General features: G+C 40.2%; 2 protein-coding genes across 3 annotated transcripts; one reads left to right on the forward strand and one right to left on the reverse strand.

Annotated features, from left to right (window-relative positions):
* Window positions 1-1,070: 1,070 nt before the first annotated feature.
* On the forward strand, window positions 1,071-10,759 carry wdr44 (WD repeat domain 44). Its single transcript, XM_054625266.1, has 20 exons — window positions 1,071-1,631; window positions 3,085-3,118; window positions 4,257-4,340; window positions 4,732-5,344; window positions 5,688-5,818; window positions 5,957-6,052; window positions 6,188-6,324; window positions 6,750-6,833; window positions 6,937-7,043; window positions 7,684-7,835; window positions 7,934-8,072; window positions 8,209-8,270; window positions 8,382-8,495; window positions 8,618-8,740; window positions 8,845-9,036; window positions 9,130-9,231; window positions 9,339-9,454; window positions 9,560-9,687; window positions 9,800-9,934; window positions 10,020-10,759. Exons 1-20 carry the CDS (start codon window positions 1,555-1,557, stop codon window positions 10,106-10,108), a joined length of 2,715 nt encoding a protein of 904 aa, XP_054481241.1. The 5' UTR covers window positions 1,071-1,554; the 3' UTR covers window positions 10,109-10,759.
* Window positions 10,760-11,339: 580 nt separating this feature from the next.
* On the reverse strand, window positions 11,340-21,172 carry zgc:163098 (uncharacterized protein LOC100037380 homolog). 2 transcript variants are annotated; one of them, XM_054625267.1, is made up of 24 exons: window positions 21,028-21,172; window positions 19,932-20,016; window positions 19,680-19,791; window positions 18,656-18,765; window positions 18,449-18,516; window positions 18,246-18,349; window positions 18,095-18,159; window positions 17,846-18,011; window positions 17,516-17,715; window positions 16,782-16,825; window positions 15,452-15,556; window positions 15,297-15,363; window positions 14,930-15,099; window positions 14,674-14,836; window positions 14,504-14,583; window positions 14,317-14,404; window positions 14,099-14,227; window positions 13,739-13,928; window positions 13,470-13,550; window positions 13,305-13,368; window positions 13,043-13,193; window positions 12,550-12,660; window positions 11,548-11,717; window positions 11,340-11,465 (listed from the first exon to the last, which is right to left on the reverse strand). In XM_054625267.1, the coding sequence occupies exons 2-24, from the start codon at window positions 20,007-20,009 to the stop codon at window positions 11,345-11,347; spliced, it is 2,637 nt and encodes an 878-aa protein (XP_054481242.1). In that variant the 5' UTR covers window positions 20,010-20,016; window positions 21,028-21,172; the 3' UTR covers window positions 11,340-11,344. The 2 variants fall into 2 exon arrangements, with proteins under 2 accessions (XP_054481242.1, XP_054481243.1); XM_054625268.1 differs by lacking the exon at window positions 13,470-13,550.
* Window positions 21,173-22,265: the final 1,093 nt, after the last annotated feature.

Below are 22,265 nucleotides of genomic sequence, written 5' to 3' on the forward strand. Positions count from 1 at the left end.
TAACAAAATGCTGTGCTTTAATGAGTGCCAATAGTCTGAGGATTTTGAAATTGATGTAGCAATAAACAGCATTCAAAGGGGAAATATCAGGTGTTATTAAATACATAAATAAATAAAAAGATAAATAAATAAATAAACAAATAAATAAAAACCATTGAATGAGAAGGTGTGTCCAAACTTTTGACTGGTACTGTATTTGGTATATTAACATTTAACAATTAATCTCATAGGAGAATTTCAAATATAGAGTTTACTCTTGACATATCATTTCTACAAGTTTTGATTATTAAAAAGTTAACCTATCAATTATTAATAACAAAATGCTGTGCTTTAATGAGTGCCCATAGTCTGAGGATTTTGAAATTGATGTAGCAATAAACAGCATTCAAAGGGAAATATCAGGTGTTATTAAATACATAAATAAATTAATAAAAAGATAAATAAATAAATAAATAAATACAGTACCAGTCAAAAGTTTGGACACACCTTCTCATTCAATGGTTTTTCTTTATTTTTTTTTTTTTTTTTCTACATTGTAGATTAATATTGAAGACATCCAAACTATGAAGGAACACATATGGAATTATGTGGTAAACAAACAAATGCTCAACAAACCAGAATATGTTTTATATTTTAGATTCTTCAAAGTAGTTGAATGAGAAGGTTTGTCCAAACTTTTGTCTGGTACTGTAAATAAATAAATACATAAATGAAAACCATTGAATGAGAAGGTGTGTCCAAACGTTTGACTGGTACTGTAAATAAATAAATAAATAAATAAATAAATAAATAAATAAATAAATAAATAAATAAAAACCATTGAATGAGAAGGTGTGTCCAAACTTTTGACTGGTACTGCATATTGGTATTTGTTTCTAAATCCAGTACGATGCTCTTGGCTGCACTGATTTCGGGGGATTAGCTTCTCCCCCTTATAGATGATGGTTTTCCAGCTTTTACAAAATACAAACATCAGCCCATCCCTGTTTTTTTCTTTCTTTCTCCTGTTACTTGCTGTTCTTCAACCCGTCCAGCAGGGGGCAGTAGCGTGTCCAAACCACCCCTCAGCTGTCACAAGAGCGCAGCAGAAGAAGAGAACGCGCGGGCCCCGCCCTTTGACTCACCTCGCTCGTTAGATGTGTTGTTGTTTTTTGTATTACTGGTTTTGTTTATGACGCGGCTCACTGGCTCCGTTAGCTTTGACAGCTGACCAAAGAGTATGCTGTTGTAAAAAAAACAAAAAAAACAAAAGAAAAACCCCCAAAAAAGGGCTCGTCGCTGTCTTATGAATGGAGGACACTGTGCCGATAAGACAGTAAGAACGCTTAGCTTAGCAGACACCCCCCTGTATGGAGTGACGTCTGACAGGAGAGCGGCGGACGGACGGACAGACAGACACCGAGCCGTCCACACTTACAACATAGATTTAGAAAAGCCAGTTTACAGAGGCACGAGTGCATGTGTGGGGCACGTGCACGCGCAGGTTAGGCTTTTCAGACAGCTGCCTCGCGACTGGAATTGACTTTTAAGCTCGCGAGCTCGTCCCATGTTAGCATGGCGTCAGACACGAGTGACACCGAGGAATTCTATGATGCTCCCGAGGACGTCCACTTGACTCCTTCTCCCAAAGTGTAAGGACACACATTGTTGTACTTTTTGACTCATGCACATGTTTTTTATTTCACATTGTTGTTTTTTTATATTCCAGAGCCATCAGGACCTAAAGATGCTCATTTCTGTAGGCATGTTATATGCAGTATTGTGTTAAACTCTCATAATGGTGTATAGTGACTAGACTTCAATACTCAAGTCACGTGATGTTGTTCCTGAGTTCAAATCAACACATTTTCCATTCAGAAATATTGTTTATTGTAACATCATCTAGTTGAGTCCAAATGAACCAGGAAACATTGCCATGTTTTTGGAAAATAATATTAAATTGTTACTTTGCCTCCTGGGCTTTATGTCCATTTTGCATTATAGAAAGCTGCTGGTTTTCTTTACTGAGGCCATAGTTTATTGTAACATCATCTAGTTGAGTCCAAATGAACCAGGAAACCAGGAAAAATATTGTTAGGAAATGCTAGCAGTGTATGATGGATTTACATTAACTAACCCCAAGATTAAATGGGCTTTATGTCCATTTTGCATTATAGAAAGCTGTAGATGGAGAGTAAATATCAATTGCTGAGGCCATAGTTTATTGTAACATCATCTAGTTGAGTCCAAATGAACCAGGAAACATTGCCATGTTTTTGGAAAATAATATTAAATTGTTACTTTGCCTCCTGGGCTTTATGTCCATTTTGCATTATAGAAAGTGTTTTTTTTCCAGAGTAAATATCAAATGCTGAGGCCATAGTTTATTGTAACATCATCTAGTTGAGTCCAAATGAACCAGGAAAAATATTGTTAGGAAATGCTAGCAGTGTATGATGGATTTACTTCCTGTAAGTCGCTTTGGATAAAAGCGTCTGCTAAATGACTGTAATGTAATGTAATGTAATTTAATGTAATTTACATTAACTAAGATTAAATGGGCTTTATGTCCATTTTGCATTATAGAAAGCTGTAGATATAGAGTAAATATCAATTGCTGAGGCCACCATGTGAATATCCATTCTGTGCATTATTCACTTCACAACACATGCATGTTATTTATGGTGTTATTATTTTCAGCTTGACATTCTTGCTGTATCTAGCTCCACCTCTTTAGTACTGATCAAGTTTAGAAACCAACCTTGGCTTATTTTTGCTCCTTCATTATTGAATAATTCGCACACAACATAATCAATCACAGACCATTCTTGTCTGTTTTTTTCCTACTTTTTCAGACAACATTTGATAGCAAACATGTCCTAAAAGTTTGTTTAATGATTGAAGAGGTCTGAAAATCTGTTTTTTCTTTTAGCGGATAAAAAGTGTTATAATTCATAAATACATAAATCTTAACTGCTCAAAGGGGATAGATTAAATAATAACAAGCTTGGCTTTCAGATTAGATTTGTTTGAGCATGTTGAATTTTAAACTTTGACTTTCACCACCTTTTTTTAACTGTATCACTATGTGTTTTTTTTTTTTAGGTCACCTACAAAGTTCGCCATTCCTTCACCTGGGGTATGTTTATCTAAGCTCAGCCACTGTTGAATCAAGGCAGTATCTGCTGAGTCGCCATTAGTTTGAATGTTACCAGTGCATGAAAGTGAACTGGAGGTAGTTACTACCAAGGGTTGAGGTTAAATTAAATTGTATTATATTCCTTTGGAATCCTTTTATTGAATCTGTTGAGGTAGTTTGTTATTAATTGTTTTTAACTCCTGATTGAAAGCAGTTGTTCTTTACCAAAATGACGACCTGTTTGCTTACTTCTTTGCTAGTTAAAATAGAGAATTAATCAGAATTGGACCTTAATGATTCTGGGTGTTTTACCAGATTCAGGTAGCGATGGTTATTGGACCTCAGACCTACTAAAACAGTCCACTGTTCTAACATGAAGTGTTTGACTATCTAGAGGTGACTGCAGTGTTTAGAGTAGTTGTCCTTGAAATGACACCCATCTTAAGGGACTTCAGGTCAAGATATTGGTACCCTTTGTGAAAACATTACCAAAGCCTGTTTAGTGATGAGTCATTGACTGCTAATACTCAACCCTTAGCCATGGCATCTGCCACTTGCATTGGTTAGCGGGCGTCTCCCTCCTGACAGTTAGGAAAATGTAAATTAAATGTAAATTAATCATCTGGCCTTGTTGCTCTGCCTGCCTTTTCCAGACTGACAGTTACAACTGAAATTCAAATTACGCTTGCTCAAGAGACACTATCAACTACTTTATTTGCATCACAATTCTGAACTGATATTGGAATTGACCCAGGAGTGAACGTTGCTCACAGACCAGCATTAGCTCTGTGCCTTAAATCAGCAAATTTATAATGAAAACGTTGATTTTGCACCAAAATAAAATTGCACAATAGAGCAGTGTTTCATGCATAGATAAAATCAGTGTGCAGACCCCTGAATTGACTTTCAAGTTTCAAAGAAAAAAAAGGCCAATTAAAAGTTAGCTGGACATGAGAATTTTGGTAATCTAAAGAAATATCTGCATTAAACATCAATTTCTTTAGTAAGTTACTGATACAAATATGTTTTTTACTTCTGGATGTGCTTGATGAGCCTCCATATAGATCAAAGCTGGCTTCTGGCTTTTGTTATTTCCAATGTGTATCTATTGATGGTCATGTTTCTGTTTTCTGGACAGTTTTCACAGAGATCAGTAAACGCTGCGCAAGATGTGAGCGGCGGAGTCGCTGCATCTGAGACTCAGCAAGATGATTCCCTACAGGTTTGTGTTTCTCCTTGTTGCACAGTGTCCTGCACGAAATGACAGTAATAAAATGGAAAGAGCTTTATCAAAAATAATGGAGTTTCATATTATTTATTTAATATTTGAAAAGAGTTTTAAAAAGATACTGTTGTTTCACGGAAATCTTTGATGGTATGCTTTATAAATGGCATTATCTGCATTGCGTCCTTTGTTGTACCTTCCAGTTTTGTATGTGTATATAACTCTATAACTTTATCTTTATGTTTTTGTTTTGTGTTAACTACTAACTAAAGTAATAAAGAAAAGCTCCATGTAAAGCCAATAACATATTTTTGCTGTAGTTGAGCTGGACATGGGACCTTGCATCATAGTTGCCGTGTTGTTAAATGTTATTTTCTCTTCTTCGTAGATCATTGATAGCATCATTGAGGAGAGTCAAAAGGGAGGTGTAGGTGATGTTGGTGAGGTGGCTCAACTGTTGGATCAGCTTCAAATTGATGCAAGAGCAGAACCGGAGCCAACGGAAGAGAACAATGCTCAGGAAGTTCCTGAGGAGGTAGCAGCGCCAGCTGTCGAACCTCAACTTGACGAGAGGCCAGGGGGCCGACAGGGAAGTGCAGCAACAAACGGAGCGTGCTCTTTACCTGCGCCCGCTGATCTCCCAGGGCCATCAGTGGGGTCACAAGAGGGTGTTCAGCCCCCGGACATCACCAGCACCGTAGGACTCAGTCGGCTGGAGGGGGCTGTTGTAGTTGCAGAAGGGGAGCAGGAGCAGAGACCTGCAGATATCTTAGACCAGGTCCCGTTCACAGACAGGGCGGCTGACTCGGACTCCTCTGGGCCTACGAAACCGCCGCGGCAGTTAACAGTGGAACCGGACATTGTAGCAAGCACCAAGAAGCCTCCTCCCTCACGCCCACCCCCTCCCAGCGGAGGTCCTCCACCAAGACCGCCTCCACCGTCTTGGCAGGGTCTACCTTCCAAGAAGTCTCAGGAGTGTCTAAGGCCACTTGGACTGGAAGGTAGAGAAAACAGTTAAAGTTGATGATTGTTTCATTGATTGAATGTTGTATAAACGTTGAATTCAACCTTCTACGACATCACTAGATTAGTTACTTTCTTAAAGTGTTAGACATTGCCGTAAAGTACAGCCTTAAGAGCAGTAGCCTGTGTGGATAAAAACACTGATCTCATTCTAGAAAGTCAACTATTTTAGGGTTATGCTGTTATCTTACATCCCATGTAATAGACGCCCTCTATTTTATCAAACTGCAGTGTCAAACTGCTGCATTCATGTACAGAGCGACCAGAGCAGTTGAATAGTTTTTCAGATGAAGTGTTGTGTTCTGTTGTACGATGGTCCAGTGTCTGCAGATGCTCTGGAGCCCTCAGGCCTGGTGTCTCCCAGCAGCACAGTGAGGAGTCTAACCAAAGAGCTGCAGCATTCCTTGGATCTGGCCAGTGCTACCAGTGGGGAAAAAGTAGTGACAGCACAGGTCAGTGAGGCTGTGGACCTGACCTCCTTTTTTTAATTTATTTATTTTTTTAATCCAGAGATGCTCAAAAATGAAACAGTTCACGGTGTAGGAGTCTGCTTATCTGTTGCACCAATGCTTGCTTTTCTTTTTTTGAAGGAAAATGAGGATGACCAGGCCTCATCTCAGAGTGGAGGACAAACTCCAGGCCCCCAGCGTCCACGTTCCAACTCTGGTAGAGAACTGACAGATGAAGTAAGAATCCCTCTCTGTTTGTTTTTATTGCCTTTTGTATTTAGCTTGAATCCAAGCCATGATCCAACCTCTTGCACATTCCATCGAACAACCTTTTAGACACAACATTTGAACTTGTTTGTTATCTTAAACCAGGAAATTCTGGCTAGTGTGATGATCAAGAATTTGGACACTGGGGAAGAGATCCCTTTAATTCAGGCAGAAGAGAAACTTCCTGCAGGGATTAACCCGCTCACTCTGCACATCATGAGGAGGACCAAGGAGTACATCACGTAAGTGGAAAATTATTTTCTGTATTAGCTGCAAGATTGATTACATTTGATTGGCGCAGGAAGCAAGTAGGATATGTTTCTTTCTCAATACTGTTCTATATATTAAATACTTTGTTTGTTTTAAAGAATAAGTGGTGCTTTTTCCAGTATTGCAATATATGTAGAAACAAAAAGTGAAAGAATACATTGAATCCAGACACTTCATTATCAAACACCCTTCCAGTAAATACATGTTTTTCTAGAAAGGGGATAGGCTTGCTGTGGAAAGCACTGCCAGTGTTTGCATTGTTTTTTTGTTTTTCTTTTAACACGGGTACATTTGCATGTATTAATTATCCAAACGAAAAGCTTTTAAAGCCTCATCATGTTGAAACAAATGGTACATTTTCTAGAGGAAGTAGATCTGTTATACTTTTTCCTCTCAGGAATGATGCAGCACAGTCAGATGACGATGACAAGGCGCAGGCTCCACTGGCAGACACAGATGGAGGAAAACTAAAACAGAAAACGTAAGAAAACTCCAGGTTATTGAAATGTATTTTTTCTTCCCCTTTCTCACCACATGATCAAATATATAACATAACATTTTGTGGTCCCTTATTTTCTAACCAGAACACAGTTTAAAAAGTTTCTGGGCAAGTCCGTTAAGAAGGCCAAGCACCTGGCTGAGGAATACGGAGAGAAGGCAGTCAACAAAGTGAAAAGCGTGCGTGATGAAGGTAAAAGAACACAAATATTTTAAGCATTTGTACAATTGGTTATATTTCAGGATAACTCATAAAATTAAACCATGTAGTTTTGTAAAATTGCCTAAATTGTTAATATACTGCTTTGAAGGACATTTTACAGGATAAACACAATGTACTAGACTGCTACTACACCATGTAGCTTAATTCACTTCTCACTGTCATTACCATGAATGGCAACAGTCAAATAAATGCACTACTAAATCATTTTAACCCACAAATCAATAACATCAACAAATAAGTTGTTACACTTATAATGCAGAGGACTTATTCTACTTTGCATAATGACCTCTGTGTATCTAAATGTACTCGCTGTGTGTGTGTGTCTTTATCAAACTGTTTTCCAACGAGTAAACATGATTTGACGTAGTCCCTGAGGAATGTTTCACTGATGAAAGTGTGGCTTTTAGATCTGGAACAAGCTCTATGTAATCATGAAATGGAAACTGCTTGTACGGATCATTTGTTAAATTTGTTAAAGACTGAATGCTGCTGCCAAAGTGTGCATTCCTTTTAAAGGATTTGCCAGTGCATGCATGTGAAAAATGTATGCTCCAGCTGCTACAAAGATCTTGACAACGTGAGTTATGGTTTTTGTTTTGGGTGGGCTCAGTGTTCCATACAGATCAGGACGATCCGTCGTCAAGTGACGATGAGGGCATGCCTTACACCAGGCCCGCCAAGTTCAAGGCAGCACACAGCTTCAAGGGTCCCTTTGACTTTGATCAGATTAAAGTTGTGCAAGACCTGAGTGGAGAGCACATGGTAAGAGGATCTGAGTTCTATGTTTTTTTTTGTAGTGTATAAGAGAAGCTGTGCAGCAATGAATTCTCGGTTTCACAGCCTCTTGGTCTCTTCCTCAGGGGGCCGTTTGGACGATGAAGTTCTCTCACTGCGGGAGGCTGCTGGCCACCGCGGGCCAAGATAACGTGGTTCGCATCTGGGTCTTGAAGATTGCTTTTGACTACTTCAATAACATGAGATTAAAGTACAACACTGATGGTAACATCATCAGCAGATTTTTTTTTATTATTATTATTGTTAAATGATGATTTGATTATGTTTAATTAAGATGCTCATCTTTGGCTACAGTAAGATTTTATTTATATATATATTTTTATTTTTTGGGCTTGTCCAGGTCGAGTTTCACCGTCTCCTTCTCAGGAAAGTCTATGCTCCTCTAAATCTGACGATCACGGGGTGAGTGAAATGAAGCTATTGATTTGTGGGTTGTAAGACGTTTTCAAGAAAATATTATAATAACTGGAAATGTTTAAGCTATTTTAGTAATAGACTGTACTCTCGCCATAGGCAAGTTGTGCTCCAGAGGACCCAGACACAGACGGGAATGCCCCGTTCCGTCAAATCCCCTTCTGCAAGTATAAAGGTCACACGGCTGATCTATTGGACTTATCCTGGTCAAAGGTGATGTCTTACTGCCATCTTTATAAATCCTTTAATCTCTCCACTCCACAAACTTTAGACACTCTCAGTGCTGGTTTTATCTCTCCTCTTACTTTTTTTTTCTTGTTTTTGTGTCAATCCAGAACTTCTTCCTCCTCTCCTCTTCCATGGATAAAACAGTCAGATTGTGGCACATATCCAGGAGAGAGTGTCTCTGCTGCTTTCAGCATATTGATTTTGTCACAGCCATTGCTTTCCATCCCAGAGTAAGTTGAGTTACATTGCAAAACTTATTTCACCACAGATCACACATCTGTTCATTTTGGCCCACGGACTGTCTTTACGTTAACACGTGCTTCGTGTTTCCCAGGATGACAGATACTTTTTGAGTGGCTCTCTGGATGGAAAGCTACGGCTCTGGAACATTCCTGACAAGAAGGTGGCGTTGTGGAACGAGGTGGACGGCCAGACGCGCCTCATCACGGCCGCTAACTTCTGCCAGAATGGGAAGTACGCCGTCATTGGCACCTACGACGGCCGATGCATCTTCTATGACACAGAGGTATTTTTTTCTGCTAAAATATACATTTTTTTTTTTGTCATCACAGCATTTGTTCTAGGCTAAATGTATTTTTCTGGTTTGCCCATCCCTTAGCGTCTGAAATACCACACTCAAATCCACGTGAGGTCCACCAGAGGCAGGAACAAAGTTGGACGAAAAATCACTGGCATTGAACCTTTACCTGGAGAGAATAAGGTAACATGTGATCTCCACTACAAATCCATCTACAGCATGTATGATGTCACTATAGTGAGGCACGACTGTCAGACTTGTAAATGACAAATTTTTCCCCCCCTTGATAGATTTTGGTGACCTCAAATGATTCCCGCATTCGCCTTTATGACCTGAGGGACTTGTCTTTATCCATGAAATACAAAGGTTACGTCAACAGCAGCAGCCAGATCAAGGCGAGCTTCAGGTGAGGATTGTCTGTCTTTCATTTAGTTTTGACTTCAGTCACAAAAGTCTTGTTTTTATGTTTCACTGCGCCTTGACTTAACCCCCTGGGATTATCTCCCTACAGTCATGACTACTCATTCATCGTCAGTGGCTCGGAGGATAAGTATGTGTACATCTGGAGCACTTACCACGACCTGAGCAAATTCACCTCCGTACGACGGGACCGCAATGACTTCTGGGAAGGAATTAAAGGTAACCGAGTCTCTGTGGTGAATGACAAACATTATTGTAATGCAACCACTTGTCTGATTTATTTGTTCCCATTGATTGAACTGATACTAAAGCTTTAACTTTTATCTTTCAGCACACAATGCAGTCGTCACCTCAGCAATTTTTGCACCGCACCCAGGCCTTATTGTTCCGCAAGAAGCTGGAGCAGACAAACCAGAAGCAGAGTGCAAGAGCCTGGACTCCACAGACTCTGAAACGATACCCTCAGGTATACATTTTAATTAATACATCGACAGCTTTCGTGACATCAAAAGTGCCATTTCAGTGCAATGAAATAGTGTCGTCCTTTGCAGGAGCCCTGAAGACGGATCACACCGAGGTTCTACTCTCTGCTGACTTCACCGGAGCCATCAAGGTTTTCATCAACGTAAAAAAGTACTGAGCACTTCTGAGGTTGTCAGCTCCCCACACTCAGGCCTGTCCGTCAGAGATCAGTCCTAAAGATGAAGGACAGCCCGTGACCCGACTACCTAACGGTTATTGCTCTGAGACAAAGAGCCTTCTGTAGCTTTTTTTTCGGGAGAACAGGGACCCTAAAGTGGAAGAGGAGCTAATGAGTGGAAGATATTGACTGTATGATACAGACAGGGTGTGATTCCCTGTCACATTTCAATTTTTTTATCTTTAATACCAAGCAACTGTGAATGGTTTGGCATTAAGAAAACAAAAAAAAAGCCAGAAATGCCAAGTGTGTGTGGTCTGTTCAGGTATGTGTTCATTTACAGCTGCGTGGTCAAGATAGCTGCAAGGCTATTTGTAGTAGAATGGGCACCTTACTAATTTCTTTTGCTTTCACATAAATTATATGCGAGACACTGTCCTAATGTCAGTCTCAAATTTTACATGTGTCTTATGTAAAGAGATGTAACCATTTTCTTGAAAGCAAGGTGGTTTGAAATGATTTGTGCCTATGAAATCTACTTTGCTTTTTCTAAATTGAACTTCTCAAGCCTTCCTATTAAAATATATTAAGCATTTTAGCAGATGACCGCAAATCTACGCTACAGGAAATCTGAATGCGGTTATTAATGGTTACTAATGATTAGGGCTGGGTATCTTACAATTTTTCAGAAAACAGTACTGGCTCATAAGTACTTTTGATAAATTGTTTTGTCCAATGAAAGCACATTTCATTATAAAAAAAAAAAATTCAGTGTGTAACATTGCGTACTTGCCGCTTTTGTAAACAGAACCAAATGCTCTTAATTTCCTCAATAAAAGTCCAAACAATCTAGATGAATGTTTGTTGATAACCTTTTTTTAAACATCGAATAATTTGGTAGAGTAAAAAAACGTTTTGATACCTGGCCCTACCGAACACGTCCTCCACACACACACACACACACACACAACATTCATCACCAACAGTGATTTATTTAGTGTCAGAACTTTTGCAGCAACATTTCTGGTTATTCTTTTTAAAAACAAACATAAAAACAAAAATATATATAATTAGTTACAGTGTTCAAACTTCATCATACAAAAAAAAGAGTGCTGAATCTTGCATGGATAGTGTAAGCTGGGACCAAGAGAACAGACGAGTCAGTCCGTTTGTAGAGCGGTGGGGAAACCTACGGACGCCAGCAGGCTCATGGATGACGAGGTTCAGAGTTGAGAGTCAGTGTTTGCTCTTCTTTGCCTTCTTGTGGGAGCGATGCGGCGACCGTGACCTCGACTTCCTCGTCTTCCGGTCTGGAGATGGTGATTTGGAACGCTTGGACCATTTGGGAGACCTTGTCCTGTTGAACATATAAACAGATTGACTTTAAGAATCAGGCTGAATGCATCTGGAACTCTACAAACACATCTCATTTCACTTGCTTTAACGGGGAGATGCTCCTCGATTTTCGTGTCCGGTCATCGGGATCTCTGCTCCGTCCTCGTCTTCTGACCCCGTCTTCGCTTCTTTTGCTCTTCTCTTTGTCCTTTCTGTCATCCTTTGACTTGTCTTTAGATTTTCTCTCACTCTTGTCTTCGTCTTTTTCAAACTCCTATAGCAGAACGGGTAGAACAACCAAATAAAGTCAGATATAGGCTTCTATGTCTTTTACCTGTTGAGACGCAAAACACGACATGGAACCTGCTTGTAACTCACATGCCCATAATAACCTGTTAGTTCTCCACAATGGGCAGCTGCTTTGTAAATGTCAGACCAGTGCTCAACTATTCCACCTATTAACATCATTATTATTATTTCAGACCTGCAGATGTGTACCAGTACATATCAACATTGGCACCTACAGGCGGAGAAAGTACACGTTTTTATAGCTGCTGTTTTCTCTATGTGGCCAAAAATATTAGCAGCGAAATGAACATAATATTTGGAGCAGAGCGAACTGTTCTTAATTATTCAACAGAGACTGTGCTGGATCTAACAAACCCATCCCAATTGCCTGGTTATCTTAAAACAGCAATTTAAGCCAGACTTTCGTTTCCTGTAGATGGCACACACTGTACTACATCTGCAGATCTGAAACTGTTAACCCTGTGGCTCTGCAGTTACACATTGCCTGTGTCTGATTTTGAGTGCTTTGCATCAGTAACACTGTTTTGTTTTTTTACTGTGCCAATTGACTACTTTCATAGTCTAATTTTAATGTTCTGTACATTTTGCCCAACACTGTTCTTGATTAAAGAAATATTTCTATTACATATCAGTGACGGTTGCATTTTTGCTATAGAGACCCTTGACAGCGGAGTAAACATTTGCTGTAAATGATAACTTTGCATAATTAACTGCCTTACAAATTCAGGACAACTACTATTTTTGTAAGCGTAAAATCCAATCACTGGATATGAAATGAAAAGTGTGCAGCGGCCTACCTTCTGGAGCAGCTTGTTCCTGTAGTGCTCCACTTGTTGTTGTATGCTCATTCCAGACTTCCTCGACCTCTTGCCGGATTCCAACTCGTCTTGGGTCTTCATGACCTTTACCTGTGTCAAGACACATCTAAAATCAGTTCTGCATATTTATTTAACCACCATTTGACATATTTTCAAAGAGTCAAAGATGCAACAGTTCGGAGGCAGCTCACTATGGAGTCCAATGTCAATTTATCCAACTGTTTTATTCAACAAGTGATGCCGAATAAAACTCACAAGAAGCTACACTTCAATAGCATCATTCTTCCTAAATTAGATTCTGTATATATTTGATTTAAACAGGTTATTGAAGTGGCATTAAGTGTAATTTACCAAGGTGGATGGGTTGAATCACAGCAAATGCTACAGGCCGACAACTCCATTGTTTCTATAGCAAGCAAATATTTATAATAAAAAAAAAAAAGATTAAAAACAAAATCCAATATGGACTTGCCTCCAGCTCTCTCAACCGTTTCCTTTTGCTCTCAGACATTTGAAAACTTTTGAGGGAGCTCTGGAAGTCGGCACTCTCGTATTTGGACAGCCTGCCGGAGTCGTCGCTGCTGTCACTCTGTGAGTCTTCATCTCCATCCTGTGAGTTGACGCTGTCACCGGGAGCGAGAGAAGAACAACACGTTTCCACACCATTTGACAGCTGACGTACACGGCGTTTCCTTAGACACACGATGCATTGATACCAACCACAGAGGCCTTACCTCACAGTCACTTCTTCTTCAACGTTTGGCTCCACCACCATGTCCCACTTCGACTCAGTCTTGGCTGAGAGAGAGAGAGAGAGAGAGAGAGAGAGAGAGAGGAGAAAGGTGAGCAGGAGGGGAAAGGATTGATATGATACATGAGTGAATGTTGACCTGTGTTACCTTGAGAAAATGTCCCAGTATCAGTAGCCTTTTCCCACTTAGACAAAGGCACTCTGGAGAGAGGAACGTTGCTCTCCTCCACTGAGGAAAAATAAGAGACAGTGAAGACAGGATCAGTTGATGGCGTTATTAATCCCTTTCTGTACGTGCATGCCCTGTTCTCATGGAGATCCGGGTGCACGCTCGGCTACCGACAGATAATTGAGAACAGGAAACGGTGGACTTCTGGTTAAAAGATGTTTTTTTTTTAGATAGGTGTGTGGACTCACAGGGCATTCCATCAATGTCATCAATGGCAACTCCTAAGGGAACACCGTCTATGTCATCAACAGGGACTCCATCCAGAGGGTCCCAGCCTAAGGGGCAGCCGTCCAGGTCATCCACAGGAGCTCTGTGCAAAGGTAACCCATCTATGGGTGCCTTGTCTATTGGGGCACCATAGATAAAGGAGGATACGTCCTGCAAGGAGACAGACAAGTGCACATAAGTTAAGTGAGCAAATGTGTTTGAACATCATCTTCTTTGTGTTCAAATATTTTTCAACATGTACAGATGTCTAATTTGTTGAAATGCCATTTTAAAAAAAAGGCAATAATGTGTCAAATGAGCAGATACATATTTAATATCACCTCTGTTGTCTCTGTCAACTCCTCCACTGCTTTGGCGAGGCCCAGAAAGATGTTTTGAAGTCGGATTAGATAAGGCTCCGGGTATATGGCCCAGTCTTCCCATGCTCTAAAACAACTTGTAACCTTTTGCTGTGAAGACAGGGAATAGAAAAATGCCTTACTTTTGTTGTTCAATATGGTAAATGTCCTTGTGTGTAGCAAATGAAACAGAGGATTACCTTAAACTGTTCTGCCTGAAGCCTGGCTTGTATGTTTTTATGCGCTACATTAAGGTCTCCAAATATCTGCGTTAGCTTAGTTTCAAAACTGAAAAGACGGAACCAAAAAACACGTTAAGACCGTCACGTGGAGAAGAAATAAAAGATGGCAAACTCGTTAAATCTGATGGGAGGGAAAGGATCTTACTATTTACGATAATACGATGCACCAGCGACTTTGGCACATGAATTGTGCAAAATATCCGACACCAGGTACAATCTGGCAATCTGTGGGAAAGAGGACAAAGGAAACGGGGAGTAAAATCAACTACAGTTTACATAGACATCGTGTGCAACTTTGTTCGTATAAAGACGAACCTTCTTCTGAAGGGGCGTCTGAATTAAAGAAAAAGATTCAGTGATGGTTCCCACTACTTCCTCGGCTGCATCCGCTCGCTCAAGACAGAACAGCATGGCGTTGGCGATATCCTCTCTGCTTGGCGTGAGCTCTTTAAGCAACGCATCCAGCCTCTGTTTGTGCCTGAATGGCATAGAATAACAGGTGACATTTTTTGAAATTCAACTAAAGTTATATGCGTGAATAAATGTCGTTACGCCTGCCGGACACACTTACTCCGCTCTGAGCTGCCCTCTCTTCACCTCCTCCTCAGGGGGAACATCCTCCTCCACGTCTTCCCTGTCTTCCCCTCTCTGAGAGTAGTTGTTTATGATCGGGGGTCTCCACATGGAGCCTCCCCGGAACATCCGAAAGTCCGCGGTCCTCCACTCTGTCGGGGACTGTCCCTGTGGTAAGGATGAAGCCCAGGTGAATAGAAACTCACATGCGGATAAACAACAGCTTCATTTCCATGGAGGAAAAGCTAGAGAGAATCGGGGCCGGACTTTGACAGCTATTCCCCATGAAATCGGTTTAACAAGTTAAGTATAGAGCAGCTTTTTATTCTTCCGAGAAACAAGGTTTTGCAGTAAAAAAAACATACCTGCAGGATGGAGAACAGTTTCCAGCGATAGTACACATGATCTTGGCTTTTGTTGTCAAAAAGAAACCTGAAACAATAAAGAATGAGGGAATCAAATATGTGCCCCTTCGAGGTCACGGGGACCACCACACGGCCAGTTGCGGTATAGTGCTTACTTGTAATCTGGATTGCTTTTCTCCTTGTTCATAATTACGGCTTCAAACACGGGGCCTTCACGCACCACAAACTCTATCATCCTGTGAATGAGGAATAATAGATTCCTGTGGGAGAAGAAGAAGTGCATCAGAGCAGGGTTTGCACGCTGTCCGTCGATCACAGCATGAGATCTCTGATACCGCTTAGCGCTGAACTAGTGGCCCATGCAAACTGCAGGCTGACAGGCCGATTGAATGCATCGCCCGCCGACAGTGTCGTACGCAATTTTAAAAAAGAAAAGTTGACCATAATGAGGCGACGTACCACTTTGTAAAACTGCCTAGTCACTGCTCTCTGTGCAGACAGTGAGTCAGCGTACTTTAGTGTTCCTGGGTCACTGTGTCCAGGGAAGGGGTAAAAGAAATCGCACAAATCACAGCATCTATTCGCTGACTTTGATCTTTCGGAGATTTGAAAGCCCCAATCCAAAGTTAATTCAATTCACCTTGATTGTAGAAAAGGGTTCCAACAAATTCACGTAGAGAATTTACAGGCCAGTTTTTTTATGTAATAAAATGATCCAATGGTCTTTAAATGTATATCTTTTGAGATAATAACTAGAACGAAAAACACTTTGAACACACTACATAAGTCAGCATCAGGGTTGATATAGAGAAGTTAGTGTGGATTGGGGCTTCAGGCCTGAATCCTCTCTGAACTGGAGCATCAGTGTACAGTGTGTTCATGCAGTGTTACCTGATTGTGTGTCAGATCTACCACTGCAGTTAGACCTTCATATTACACGCTATTCTAACCTGAAGCAGCACTTAGTTTGATTTATGGCACCGGCATGAATCCACATCGTCTGACTTGGGTTAATATTAAAATCTATCTGCCTTCTAGCTGTATCGGTCTGCAGTGTCTCAGCCTACCCATGGGAAACCCCAGGGCTCAAAGATGGTGGTATAAATCAATGGCTCTAATAGACATGTACCGAGTCTACTGCTTTTCACAATAACACATATTAATACGATGATGGGAACAGCATGAAGTATCTGAGGTATTTAAGAAACTAGAAGAAGCAAATACTAGTGTCTATAAAAAAAATTAAATACTAACTGCATTCACTGTGTGTAAATCTGAGGCCATCAGGACCTTTGACATCTACAATAAGAACCCTCAGTCCTACGTTGCAGATGTTCAAAGTGTCCACAGGGTTGTTTACCACGTCCTTTATTGTCAGATGCATTAAGAGCTCTTAGGACTGGAACCTCCTGCCTGAATCTGTATGCGTCCTATGACACTTGTGTTATCACAGCTGGTCAGTCGTAGTAAGAAGAGTGTGTGTACCTTTCGGTTGGGATAACCACTTTGACTACGGCTTCGGACAGAGTCTGTTTGTGAAGTCAAATCAAATAGTGAAAATATTAAAAAGAGAGTACTTGTACAGATGAAACACTGCAGGATACATACAGCATAGAAAACGACGATAGCATTCATAGTCAGTGAAATGAGGGGAGGGTGACACAGCTTTAGCAAACTATTCTAAAACGCTAAACCAGCTATAGTAGCTAAGCTAGTTTATCCAAAAAGGTTTATAGTAACGTTGCGTATACAAAGTCAAACTGTTACGTTACTTTGAATTAGTGCATTTATTTACCCTGCACACTGTGATATGGCACTGCATGGACAAGGTGATCAATTAGATGAATGGACAAACATGCAACATAACAATAACCTGATTCCCAACGTTTTGCAATGATCGATGATGACCAATTACATTGACTTATTCAGAATCAGTTGCAGAACCCACTGCAGTTTAAAATCTTTGTATTTTCATTTAATATTAAAGAGTGGGGCGTTACTTCTTACGTAAGGATGAAGGAAAATCTTCTCTCAAGATTCGTTTCCCTTAATTATCTCAGTTTGCACAAATGCAATTCCTGTTCTATTACGCCACTGTCCCAATATAGTTAACACCCATCACTTGTAACTAAAATATGAGAGCCTGTAGTGCTGAACACACATTACAGAGGGGGAAAAAATGGTCATGCAAACTCCCCATAGAACAGAGACAACTTTACCTTGTCAAGCTCTCCTTTGGACATACCAAGCGGCTTGGTGAAGTCATTGCGGAAGCGATCTCTTGGCTGAGCATTGAAAGGGAGACCAGATGGAGGTGGCGGTGTGGCCCTCACCCCCACCGGTGTGTAGAGAGGCTGAGGGGGAATCCGAGCTGGTTTACCCCATCCAAGCTTCATTTCAAACCCCATAATCACTTTACCTACAGAACATAATCACAGTCAGTGTTGAACATAACCATACAATAAGAGCAATGGGGGAATGGTGATTAGATAAACCTGCTATTGCAGTCTGTAAATCAAACCTATATTTTGTTTTAGAGTCAACTGTACCATCAAGAGAAGACAAGGCTCTCTCTGCATCTTTCCGTGTCATGAAAGCCACAAAGGCTCTGTTGGACGTCCTGCAGCGCTCCTCGTCTGTTCGGGGCCACATGATCTTCACACTGGCCAGGGGACCATACTTACCAAACTCTTTGCAGAGAATCTCCTCGTTCATCTGGAAAAAGGAGGAAAAACAAACGGTGAGAAATGTCGATTGATGCTGTGCTAGGCCATTAAAAGTCAAGTGTGCTCCTTTACCTTTGGGCTAATGCAGCTAATGTAAAGGTTAGTGGTGGTTGGCACTGTCAGGTCATCATATAATGCTGTCGGGAAAAAGAAAGATTGAAGGTGATTATTTAGAGGCTAGAAATTTTCAACTAATACAACAATTCTGTAGAGGGATTCTCACCTGACCGTCCGGATAAAGGTGTGTCCAGTTCTCCAAATCCTCCTCCACCACCACCAGAGTCACTTTTCTTCCTTTTATACCTTTCCTCCCGCTCTTCCTGTATTCTGCATTGTTTAAATTGAGTTATAGGCTTATGTATGCCAAAAATATATCAACTTATTGATCTGAAACATGATGCTAGACACATTCGCAAAAAGACTTACAGCTTAAGTTCTTCTTTGAAGAGTTCGAGATTACTCTTCTTCTTTTCTTCTGACCTTTTTTTAAATGTCTATAAATCAAACAAGAAGCCATTCTGGTTATTATTATTATAATTGACCACGCAACATTTAAAGATACAATTTAATAGTAAGTTTGCATACTTAAGTTTGCAACTATACCAATATACAAAAATCAGATTGCAAACTTACAGCCTTTTTGCTTTCAGCAGATGATACTGGCGAGCCATGCTGGGACACCGGGACAAACTTGGTAGCAGGTCGATAAAGCTTATTTTTCTTGACCTCTGCTGCTTCCTCCTCTGCAAAAAGTAATCAAAGCAATCATTGAACACTGACTATCCAACAATGATTTAGGTGTGCAAACTATAGTTAAGTTAATAGTAGGTTAGAGCCAGTGTTGTAATCAAGACCACCTAAATAAAGACCAAATCATGAGCAAGACCAGAGTGCATTAAGACGGAGACAAGACCAGGACTTTGAGGGGTTGAGAGCAAGTCAAGACCAAGACCAAGGCAGGGCGAGTTCCACACTTCATGATAAACGATAAAATGTGGAACATGCAAACCATAGGCCCTCCTCTAACTGATCTGAAAGATCCACATAAAAAGATTCCTCTTCATTTACCCCTTTCATTGCCATATATACTGTATGTGTGTATGTATAAGTGTACCATAAGAAATGCCTTGATAAAATAACCAAAAGGTGACTTTGCAATCACAGTAATGATGTTAACAGATAAATAAACCAGACAAATCAGCCAATGCACAGGCAATTGAGTGACATCCCCACAGAAGTGGTCTTAAAATCCTGAGTCCTCTTTGTCTCAAAAAGAGACCAGATCGTGTAAAAATGCAGTCGATTCCCATAACGAGACCTTCAAAAAGGTGGTGTTTATGACCGGTCTCGAGACCAAAACCAATCTCCAGCACTACAACACGGATCTGAGCGGCGGCTCAGTCCTGCTGCTGTGTTTTCTGTGTAACAGTAAGTTGAAGAACTGTTCAGTATTGGACTTCACTGCCAAGTCAGCCTGATATTCTTAAATAACTTTTCAGTTATCTTAAGATTTCCAGTTAATCCGTTATTGGAACAGATAGCTCATGATTCATCTTCTGTCCAGACATACCATGCAGAAGAAGTGGAACAGAATTTGCGACATAGCAGCATACTATCATAATGCTAGAAGGACATTCATTAAGTCTTAGCTGCTGACCTTTAGTTGCATTCACAATACCCCCGCGGACAAAAGTTTTCACTCCGCTTTTCTCGTTGGTCTCAAATGATGCCAAGAATTCTTCAAAAACATCTGCTGCTTTTTCTTCCTCCTAGAATTCCACACAAAAACATAGTAGATAGTATACGCATCGTATTCATTACTGAGTTCACTGTTGATCAAATTCATAAATCTAAATTCAAAAAAAGCACTAAATCAAAACAAATATCACAACATCCCCAACCTCTGTACCTTTTTCTTGAGCTCTTCTTGTTCTTTCTTTGTGAGTGTTTTGATTGTAGTGACAGGTTTTCCTTTTCTATCTGCCATGCTCGAACTGCAAAAAACAACAACAACAACAATAATAATAAATGAACAAAGTAAAAATGGAACGATGCTACATCCATACTACCAAGTAAAAAAAGAACGAAATTGACATCTCTGTTAATTCTGACATACATCTCTTTCCTTTTATTAAAAAAATGAGCCCTCATCCTGCTGTACGTATCAATGTCTCAAAAGGAGGCTGACATCCTTTACGTTGTGAGCACAGACTGCACATCATCATTCAGGGTCAGTGAAGAACAGTAAACAGTTAAGACACCCCCCCACCACCACCCCTGGTCCTGGTCCTGTGATGGTCTGGGCAGGGCCCCCCAGCAGACATGCACTGGAGGGCCAAAAAAAAACACCCAGCATGAATCCATATGTTCTGTTCAGTTCTGAATCATTCATGGCAGTGCTTCTTTGGTCATATAACGTCATTGAGTGAGGGGGGGAAACAAACTTTTGCACATTTGGAACAACATTTTTTTTTTTTTCAATATGCACAGACAATAAACACTGCAACACATGTTTAGCACTGGAAAAAAAAGACTTGCAACCATTCAACAAATGTCTTGGAACAAGTTGTTGTTGTTTTTTTTGGTCAGATTGTTGCACAGACAGTGGTTTTCTTAAAAAAAAGGGGGCCTGGACTAAATACAAGCTACCACGTTAGCTGACATTAATGATTAGCTTAGCTGCCTTAGCTGCAGACCACAGTGGCACGGTGAGCTAACCACAGCCACCAACCCTTCAGATGCGTAATGTTGCATTTATCCACGTCCACCATTATCACCCTGATCATCTCACGACCCCCCCACACACACACACACACACACACACACACACACACACACACAATCCCCATCTGATCTGCTCACTGTGGGTGTCCTCCAGTGGTTCTGTTAGCTAGCACAAGCTCACATAACAGTCTCAGTCTTTCTCTTTTTGTAACGCCACAAAGCACCGACAGGAGACCACCCAAACCCCCAACCCACCGCATGCACAAAACACTGTAACTTACAACGTGTGTCATTGCTACTGCTTCGCCATTGTTTTGGGGGACTGCGACGACAAATAGGTTTCTGCAACAACACGGAGCTAGGAGGAGGCGAGACATCCGACTGGAGCTGTGTGTGTGTGTGTGTGTGTGTGTGTGTGTGTGTGTGTGTGTGTGTGTGTGTGGACGCCTGCTCAGTCCGCGAGCTAATACACGAGTCTGTCCCTCTGCGCGTGCACATTCATGACGGAGACGTGCACTCTTTTTCGTGGAAATGAGTGTATATATACACAGATTTTTTTTCTTTAAATATGTGGTCAAATTATTCATTTGCTTATTGATGCAGTTCTACTTCCTTATATTGCCTCATGCGCTGTGGTTACTATGGCAGGAGAGTTTTTTATTTTTTTAATGTGACAGCCTATATGTGTTCTTAACCCTTTCATGCATAGAGGTCACTACAGTGGACAGCTGTTCAAATGTTGTTTTATTGTACAGTACCAGTTAAAAAGTTTGGACACACCTTCTCATTCAACTACTTTGAATAATCTAAAATATAAAACATATTCTGGTTTGTTGAGCATTTGTTTTGTTTACCACATAATTCCATATGTGTTGCTTCATTGTTTTGGATGTCTTCAATATTAATCTACAATGTAGAATTTTTTTAAATAAAAATAAAGAATAAAACATTATAAAAGGTGTGTCCAAACTTTTGACTGGTACTGTACATTCTGACATATTTAACTACATAACATCATATAAACTCATTAAAACTACACCATTCAAATGTTACATACACAGTAATGCATCCATAAGGTTATAATAATCCAAAATATGGCTAATGTTATTTATAATTCTTGCTACTTTATTGTTCAACTATTTTTACTCCATTATAATTATTTGACAGCCTAATAGCCTAATAACTACTGCAGATGAATGTTGAAATACAATATATAGGCCTAATTATAATAGAAAGTATGATACAGTACCAGTCAAAAGTTTGGACACACCTTCTCATTCAACTACTTTGAAGAATCTAAAATATAAAACATATTCTGGTTTGTTGAGCATTTGTTTGTTTACCAAATAATTCCATATGTGTTGCTTCATAGTTTGGATTTCTTCAATATTAATCTACAATGTAGGAAAAAAAATAAAATAAAAAATAAAGAAAAACCATTGAATGAGAAGGTGAGTCCAAACTTTTGACTGGTACTGTATATGCATGGGTTTGGATGGCATAGTTGCACATCAGCCAC

Source organism: Anoplopoma fimbria, chromosome 24, assembly GCF_027596085.1.
Source record: "Anoplopoma fimbria isolate UVic2021 breed Golden Eagle Sablefish chromosome 24, Afim_UVic_2022, whole genome shotgun sequence".
Taxonomy (NCBI): domain Eukaryota; kingdom Metazoa; phylum Chordata; class Actinopteri; order Perciformes; family Anoplopomatidae; genus Anoplopoma; species Anoplopoma fimbria.